Genomic DNA, 9,328 nt, shown 5'->3' with positions numbered 1-9,328 from the left:
ATTTGCTTTTTTTATTTTGCACAAATATTGAGAATTATTAGCCTAGCACCACAGCATTATGCAGAAACAAGAGGACATGTTTTTATTGACGAGTCAAGTTTGGTTTAGGGGGTGATCAGAGGTTCCTGTCATTGACCTCTTTCTTCATGTATGCTTTGGAGAGAATTGACTACGGGTGTGGAATACTGTGCTGGTCCCACACAGACAGAGCCAGGGAGGCTCACATTACACTGACTCTGACAGTGTATGCTTTTAAATAGAGTGGTTGTCAACTCCTCCCTGCACAAATCCATTTATTTTGGGGATAGGGCGTAGGGGGAGGGACAGGCAAGAAGATGGGCAATAGATTTGGCCTGTACACTTGAAAATGAATGCACTCTGGCTGCATCAGCTTAATAGGGATACTAGAGGTATAAGACATAATTTATTAAAAAAATAGGCTTTTGAGAATGGCACTATAGCTCAGATTAAAAAAAACGGACTGAGGCCTAAATGCTGGCCCACACATGCTACTATATTTATTAAACCTCAGAATAAGAAAGCTACTCATGAAAGCCTGAGAAATCTCAAGCTAGTGTCTTTAGGAAGTCAATTCAATTTGACAATTGTGCAAAGCAGCACTAATGTTCAATGCTAGCATAAAATATATACATTTACCTAAAAGAGCAAGATACTACTGGAGTCTGCACTCTGTGAACACTTTTATATTGTCAAACAATATAAATTAAGACTTTAGGGAGGTTGATGGAAAAGGAAGTCCAGTGTATGACATTTTGTGTAAGTTTCCTAAAATGGCAAACTGACAAAAAAGGGACTACTTATGTCACCTTACATATTTACAATTAAGTGCAACATCATGAATGTCTTAATGGAGTGACTATTATCTCCTTGGATCAATTACTAGGTTTTGAGCCTCCCCTTACAATAAGCTTTTCGTCCTGTCTTTGAGTGTGGCCATTTGGAACAGCTATAAATACTTTTGCCTTAAGGCATGTTGGGATAACACATTCAAACTTTTCTTTAAAGCACATCCCAGTTTTGGGGTCAGGGTGGTGGATGGGACATCTCATATTTTCATGTCGGTGAATGGAGTAAGAATCCTGTTAAAGACGAGCATTTAATTTGATCTTTTTGTAACCATGTTATTTACCTGGGGTGTTACGTCTAACCTAATTCTAATTCTCCTTCCACTAGTGCTCCTCCATGTAGTACACTGTGAACACCATGTACTTGTGTAGTGCATACATTATGATAGGGTAGTATCTTATATTGCACACAGTTCTTCTTTTATTGGAAATGAAGATTTCCACTATTAACTAGCTAGCTAGCTAACTTCAGGGCCAAGTAGTCCCTGAATAACAGAAGAACTGTAATAAGCTAGCAAGCTAGCAAGCATCGAAGTGCTCTTAGTGCTTAATTGTTACAGACTACTAATTTAACCAAATAAACCCTAGCTAATAAACCCTAGCTAATAAACCCTTGCTAGTCCCTACCCTTTGGTGTCATAGACACGATAGTAACAATTGCACTGTGCCATACTTGTGAGTGTCAGTGCCCTTATGCACTCAAAATAGCAAGTGTTTGCAGGAAGTAATGAATAAAATGTTTTAAAGAGAATGTCACCATCTATGGATATGTCACAGAAATCTCAAATGATCACCCAAACGATCTAACAAGATTGTACCTAGGCATTGCTGCTAGTCGGGCAAAATGTTCAGCCACCTACTTCAAAAGATGTAACAAGTTATTTCTGTCCAATATCCTTCCAGCTCTATACCAACTTAACCCTCCTCTTTCTTTTACAATATTTGGTCATTGTTTCCTGGGCCTTCTTCTGCCGTGGTGCTCTTTAAAGTTAAGGTTGAACATTTGTTCTAAAGTTAAACTTGAACATTTGATGATGATGGAAAAGCAAGTATGCTCCACTCATTCCTTATACACCCCTCCAATCACCCCCTTCTCTCAGTAACTTAACTTATGGATAGCGCAGGCCTGCCCACTAGCATTTGCCCCTGTCAGTCAGCCGGACTGCCCCCCTTCTTCTCAGCTTACCCCATAGGTTGGTCTCACTCTTTTTCTGTCGCCCTCGCATTAGTTCTGTCTCTGTCTCCTGTGTTGACCAGTTACTGACAGCTCCCCTCTCATCTTCTTAGTGCAGTCTAAACTGTTCACACAAGCGCTGCACTGGACTAAAAGACTTTGTGGTTTGGTCCCATATTGAACGGGAAGAAACCTGCTTTTCTAAGGATCATTTTTCCAAGGACTTGGGAACAAGTGTCTGGCCTCACCTTGGAATATATTCTTTGTACTGGACCGAGTCTACTGGATCCATTATAATTGGTGTCCAATTCTTACTGTAGCAATCAGCAAGTGTGTGACAGCTGAGTGAGGTTGTAAGGTTGTGTGTGCTGGGACAAATAGGCAAAGAGCTGCAGTGCTGGACTCCTGCAGTGATTCCAGGTTGATTCCTCATTAGTTGGCCCTGTTTTGGCTGTGAACATGGCATCGTTGAGAAGTTTGATTCTTGCAGTGCTGCTGGCACTGCTCTGCTCCTTCCAGACCCCGCTGGCTCCCTTTGCCAAGGCGCAGGACCTGCCATTCCACTCTGAGCAAGGTCTGGTGGCTGACGATGATGATGATGACGACGACGACGAAGACGATGATGATGATGACGACGACGACGATGACGACGACGATGATGATGATGATGATGATGATGATGATGATGATGATGATGATGATGATGATGACGACGACGACGACGACGACGACGACGACGATGACGACGATGACGACGACGATGAAGACGACGACGACGATGATGATGACGACGACGACGACGACGACGACGACGACGATGACGATGATGATGATGATGATGATGATGATGATGATGATGATGATGATGATGATGATGATGACGACGATGATGACGATGATGACGACGATGATCATGAAGGTCAGTCTTTTTAAATATTTAGTAGTTCATATGTTATCCTATCGCTGTGTCTCTTCCTGTGTTAGCACATATTCAGACATCTGCACTAGAAGCACATTGCAGACTGCAATCTGTCAGAGCAGCTTTCGCTGAACTTTAATGAGACCATGCTGTTTGTTTTGGTTCTGGCGGTGATTTGCAATTCAACTTGCCTAAACACAGTACATAAAATATGCCACATCTGATGTAGCAAGCAATACACCGTATGTTTTATTTAAAGTTTGTGTCAGAAATGGCGGATGCTTTTGACATACAGTTGGTGATGTCTGCAGTACATTACAGGACATTTTAAGGGGAGGAGCTAACCAAATATTAGCCACTCCCCCCACTCGCTAACATTCTTACAACCTTATCATCTCTATCATAGTTCTAATTGTTTATGTCTCAGAGATCATAGGTACTCAAAATCCCTCCTCCACCTCTTTCCAGCTGTCTATTTTGCTTTCTGTCTCTGACACTGTGTTCTTTTCCCTGCTTAACTAGAGTTATGAGCACTCTGGGGAAATTGAACTGGCCCGTCTGAAGTCCAACTGTCCGAAGTCCTTCGTACAGTACACTAAATATGAACTTGGGGACTGCAGAAGCATTGATTTGAGAGAGAGAAAGAACAATAAAACCATTTCACACAAACCAAGCCTGGCTTGGAAATCAGTCTTTGGGGTCACTAGTCTGAGATATTTTGATTTGTGTTTCGTTTGAAATAATTGTTCCTACACTAGGATCTTCCTTTCTCAATTGTTATCGATCGGATTGACCTGCATTTGTCTTTATGTGAACCTACAGAGAAAGAAAGAGAGACAGTGATATTGGGGTGGGTTGGGGGATAGGGGTTCTAGAGATACAGACAGGGAGAATGAAGCGAGAGGGGAGGTGCAGGAGGGCAACTACCTAAAATATTAATTCGAAGCATAGAATACCTACAGATAAAGTTTCTCTCTTTCTCCATATCTCTCAATCTCTTTCCTTCTCTGTGGGGCATTTATGCCACTGTATGTTGAAAAAGCCGTGCTATGCACAGAATTTATTTGTTTGGTGTGTGCACTTGATAAACACAGTTAAGATAATAGAATACCTTTCATTGTATCTACATGTATAAACAGTGTAATAATCATACCTCTTTTTTTTCTTTACCAGTAACGTTATGAAAGATTAAGTAAAATAATAACTCTTGATGCACATGTGATTAGCTTATATTAATGATTTGTTTTTAGTTTCATGCAAGTTCCCCCTTACTATTTAATGCTTATTTGGCACTTATATTACTTAATACATTTTTTAAGTCATATGTGAACTTAGCTTTGCTGATCTATAACTTCTCAATTGTTATGAAATGTTACAACAGTCGATTGGCTGGAGATTCTTCAGACCCTCAGGGAGAGAGTGTTTGGGAAAAGAGAGAAACTTCTCTTTGTATAGAGGTAACCTCAAATTGTCAAGAGATGAAATGGTTGTCTGCTTTTTTTTCTTCTTGTCTGGATTTGTTTTTTGGATGACTGTGCAACATTAATGTGTGGAAAATATTAAAATCACCACTGTCCACATCTTTAACCCTTTCATTCATTAAATAAATCAAATGATCATGAAATGACTAGATTGCAAATCTGTTACCAACAGAGTTATAACAATGCACGGAGAGTATCATTAGGCCCATAAACATCTGTTGGGTAATATTAACTGAACGAGGACCAGAATGCTGAGCTACATACATTTGAAACCTGTGAGTATCTGTTCTGACCGTCAGCATGTCCTCTATGAACTGTGTTTTATAAATACTTGCCGGGAGATTACAGTAGTTTTGCAAGAATGTAATATGACTGTCTGTGTCTGTGTCTGTGACTCTGAAAGATTCTGACACAGATGTAAAACATAGTGGAATTGTAAATCAAAACAAAGGCCAAGAAATAATAATAATAATAATAATAATAATATTAATAATAATAATAATAATAATGATAAACAATTGTTGTAGTAGAAGAACATTGGTTGTACATGCTGACTCAGCATTCACACCATCAATGTTTCCACTTTGCTCGGTTGGTAACTTTTCTTGCGCTGAAGGGTATTTTTAACAGTTGGTCCACCTTTATGTTATTCATATCAAAAGTTATATATTCACTAGCAGGGACAACGCCACAGCGGTATGAAGTTTGTAGATTGAATTAAAGAAGTAACAATGAATTGATATTGAATGCTGATGACGAATATCTGGTCTGGTCTGGGAAGATGTGCTGTGGTCCGGTCAGAGGGAGACTCAGGGTGGGGGTCCGTCTCCGGCATGGTTCCGCTCTGGCCGATTACAGGCCCCCAGATGGTTCCTTGAATGAGACATTTAAAATATGCACAAGTTGAATATGAATGAAGATAGGTAGAGATGATGTTGGGATAAGGGAATGTCGGGCAGGAGGGATGAAGGGATGTGGGGATGTGCGTGAAACTTTGCAAGAAGTTGTATAAAATAAAAATAGACACGTTTTAACACAGCCGTTTTAACACAGCCGTTTTAACACAGCCGGTAGTTAAAAGAGAAGTGGACGAGCCCACGACAAGCCTTTCAGCTATAATGCCCAAATCAAAAGAGTATGGTAAGGCATACATCTCCCTTGGCTTACAACTCTATTTGGAAAAACATGTTGCTTATTGCATGGAAATGGGTTATTTTCTTGCCTCCTATCCAGCTGTTCAGTAAAAAAGGGTTGAAGGTGAAAAATGAAGGTGGTATGCATACACCTCAGAGTAATCGCAACTCTTTTTTTACGTAGAGCTAATAGTCAAGATTGTTGTCATGATAAAGACATTCAGCCATTTTTTCTATATTCTATTTCTATCTACATAATGTGCAGATGACGATGAAGACGATGAAGACGACGATGACGACGATGACGACGATGATGATGATGACGACGACGACGACGATGACGACGACGACGACGATGAGGAGGGTGCTTATCACAAGGGCTCTCTGTGCTCATATTGTGAATTATGTGAGGTATGTCTGAATTAAATCAGGGAAATTAAATGTAGTCAACAAAGCTGAGATTTGTTTAATTACTTTTCGAAATGGAAGTAGTACACATGTATGCAATCTTGCCCTTGCCCTGTCCATTGTGTAGTTTCTGTTTAGTGTGTTCCTTTTTTACCCTGCCCTCTCTAGGTTGGTCTTTAACAGTAAATGTATATGTCTCTTCCAGCATTGCGACAACTGTGACAAATGTCCTTGTGAAGAGGGAGACAAGTCTGAACACTGTGATGACTGCAAGGTGAGAAAATAAGCATGATCTGAAGTCAGATGTCACATAAGGTTATTTGACATATACATGTTCATGTTCTACTGTAGCAACCATTTGATTTCTGATCGAAATAGGCTTTTCTAACATCTAACATGTGCAAAGATATGCACATGTTTTGTATGTGTATGAAGTGTCATTCTCACATTGTCCAGGAAGGCAGGAAGCAGCCTCGGAATAGACATCTCTGGGGTTAGACAAGTGGATCAGGCTTCTTGAGATACAATTTAAAAAAGAAATGTGTTTCCTCTTCTTGTTTTTACTATTCAATTTCTTTCTTTTTCACAGATGTGCAATTTCTGCCATGTGTGTCCTGTTTGCCAAACACTTTGCAAGCCTGGTGAGTAAATGCCGAGTTGACACAAAAAAGGTTACAGTATCAAACTAGAGACTCCTTTGCCCATTTAAACCGTTTCTGTAGTGTACTTTCAATCTTTCATCTTACAACTTGAAAGGGCAGCAAATAGTGATTTCAATTGAGTGGTAGCCGGACCCTTCAATTGTAAGGGAGTAGCAGGCGATTTGTAGTAGCACAGCATAGTGGGCAGGTTGAGCTGTGTGGTTTGTCCATGACTGTCAGGCCTGATACCTAAGATATCTGGCTTAACCTACCCTAACAAACTTGATCTCGCCTAGCTTTCCTATGGCGCTGGTTATCAACTCAGTAAATTCACCATTTATTGGGTGTCACCAGTATTTTGTAAAGGCTTTACTTTCAATTAAGCCCTCTTTTGAATATTCATAGCCTACGTCAGGGCTTCCTTTATACCTACTGTTTTTGTGATTTTAAGATTTGATAAACATTTTACAAAAAGCATGCACTTCCAAGCCATAGGTGGTGGACAGAAGAAAATGCTTCCATAACCACCACTGCCTTTTAAAATATTAAAGGTCCCATGTCATGCTTTTCTGGTTATTACCCGTCCCCTTCTGTGTTATGAAGGTTTTTATGCATGTAAACGGTCTGCAGAGTCACAAACCCTCAAAGTACACCCTGTGGCGAGTAAAACTCTAAAACAGAAAATACCTCCCCAAAACGCCTTGTTGGAGATACGTCATTGTCCATTTGATTCTTCCGGGTACGCATGATGTCAACCGTATCCGGAACGAAATGGACCAATCCGTGGGGCCGTTACGTTACGTCCGTTATGTTAAGCCCCCGCTGATTGGTCCAAATTGACCAATCCACGGACTTCCTCACACACACACTCAGTGCAAGTAGCTCTGCTGATTTCTCCTCCCTGGCTGCAGGCTGATAACAGACAGTTGGGATCGCGGCGAAATTCTCTCTGCAGACCCATTCTCACAGCGTTTATCAACCTTTTTCTTACTCAATATCAAGCCACACTTATTGTTTTTACTTCGGCTGTGACTTTGTGTGTGCTCAGGATGAGTTTGGCTGTGTTTCGCTGTCTATCGCTAAACAAGGAAACAACACCTCCACGGAGCTTAGCGCGATTCACAACGTCCCGACCAATCAGAGCACACTGTGCTCACAGGGAGGGTGGGGGCTGGAGCTACTGGAGCTACAACGAGCCGTTAAAGGCAGAGAGTGAAATGCAGTGAATACACGTAGTTTACAGAGATGCTGTATGAGAAACCAATGTGAGTTTGGAAAATTGCACAATATAAATATATTCTAGTAGACCTCAACAATGGAATTATGATCAGTGGAAATGGCCATGGACCTTTAAAGTAAGCCTACTTAACGCGGTGAAATGTATTTTATTGGATTGTGGTATGAATAAAATAGCCAATATTTTGTATTTTATTCCTTAAGAATGCTTCCAAGCAACCCATTTCTAAATGAAATATACAAATGTTAGTCAAGTCAAATCTGCTCTTCCCTTAGATAGGGCAGTGATACAGTATTATACAGTAAAGCAGCTGTTTTTCCTGCACTTGGCAGCTGCAACTTATTTGTGTTTAAACTTGATTATATGTTTGACTTCTTTGTATTTTTGTAAGATTATAGTTAAGTCCTAATTTGTGAAACATGACACTGCTGTCAGAACAGTTGTCCAAATACAGTGGACACCATCCTCCACAACCTCCACTGGCTCCCCTTCAAAACACCGGATTGACTTCAAAAATATTATTTCTCACCTACAAAGCCCTCAAACAACCTTGCCCCCCCCTACCTCAGTAACCTCATCCAACCATAAACCCCTACCAGTCGCCTCAGGTCTGCTAAAGTTAATCTACTACAGACCATCAGGACAAAGCTCCGGACCTGGGGCGACAGGGCCTTCGCTGCAGCCACCACCCCCTCACTCTGGAACTCCCTTCCCAGCCACATCTGAAAGGCCAACACTCTTGTATCCTTCAAAAGAATCTCTCACAACTCACTTATTCACTCTAGCTTTGAAACTCTGATCAACAAATATTGGTTAGACTTTGAGTGGGTACCCAGCGTCGTAACACAGCTTGGTGAGATCGAGTTTGTTTGGGTTAGTAGAGCCAGATAACTCAAAGATATCCTGGGTAAGTTGAAATCCCTTTGTACTACAGATCCCGGCTCACACTTTCTCTGTCTTTTTTTCTGAAGGAGGTTTTCTTGATGAAGTGACTGGATCCATCTACAAGTAAGTCAGACTTACCTGCAATGGGAACCAGCTCAAAGAGTTATGAACTACAGTATGTAACCTCTGTTTGTCCGTCCATCCACAGAACTGTAGCTGATGTCTTTGATGATGGAGATGATGACAACTGAATCCAATCAAATGTTGCCACCATGTGGCCAAACTATTATGTTTCACCCTCATTTCTGATTTTCATTGTTATTTTTCTCTTTTTTCTTGAGAACATTAACGTTGTCAAACCAATGACTGAATAAGAAATTCTTAAAGAAAACATTATTATACATTTGTGGATTTTTTATTCATTATTAACCATTTAGGGATATTTTAAAGGTCTCCTATCATGCAAAATGCACTTTTTGATGTATTACATACATAAATATGTGTCCCCGGTGTGTCAGGGAACTCACAAAGTGTCAGAAAATAAAATCCTCTCTCTTTTTCCTCCGTACCCAAATCTCTAAAAA

General features: G+C 40.5%; 1 protein-coding gene across 1 annotated transcript; it reads left to right on the top strand.

Moving 5' to 3' along the window:
* The first annotated feature begins 2,066 nt into the window (after nucleotides 1-2,066).
* LOC104967420 (acidic repeat-containing protein-like) lies at nucleotides 2,067-9,147 on the top strand. Its single transcript, XM_010796861.1, has 6 exons — nucleotides 2,067-2,959; nucleotides 5,839-5,984; nucleotides 6,187-6,255; nucleotides 6,571-6,622; nucleotides 8,831-8,867; nucleotides 8,953-9,147. Exons 1-6 carry the CDS (start codon nucleotides 2,500-2,502, stop codon nucleotides 8,993-8,995), a joined length of 807 nt encoding a protein of 268 aa, XP_010795163.1. The 5' UTR covers nucleotides 2,067-2,499; the 3' UTR covers nucleotides 8,996-9,147.
* The last annotated feature ends 181 nt before the right edge of the window (nucleotides 9,148-9,328 follow it).

This window comes from Notothenia coriiceps, unplaced genomic scaffold (assembly GCF_000735185.1).
Source record: "Notothenia coriiceps isolate Sejong01 unplaced genomic scaffold, NC01 NC01_scaffold00037267, whole genome shotgun sequence".
Lineage (NCBI taxonomy): Eukaryota > Metazoa > Chordata > Actinopteri > Perciformes > Nototheniidae > Notothenia > Notothenia coriiceps.
Note: the sequence above shows the minus strand (reverse complement) of the source record. Positions and strands in the feature narration are given on the sequence as shown.

Bases quoted from the DNA above. Each gene is read 5' to 3' on its own strand.
- LOC104967420 (XM_010796861.1), top strand. From the start codon at position 2,500: ATGGCATCGTTGAGAAGTTTGATTCTTGCAGTGCTGCTGGCACTGCTC. The intron at 6,256-6,570 runs GTGAGAAAATAA...TCTTTTTCACAG, and splicing joins AACACTGTGATGACTGCAAG to ATGTGCAATTTCTGCCATGT. The intron at 6,623-8,830 runs GTGAGTAAATGC...TTTTTTCTGAAG, and splicing joins CCAAACACTTTGCAAGCCTG to GAGGTTTTCTTGATGAAGTG.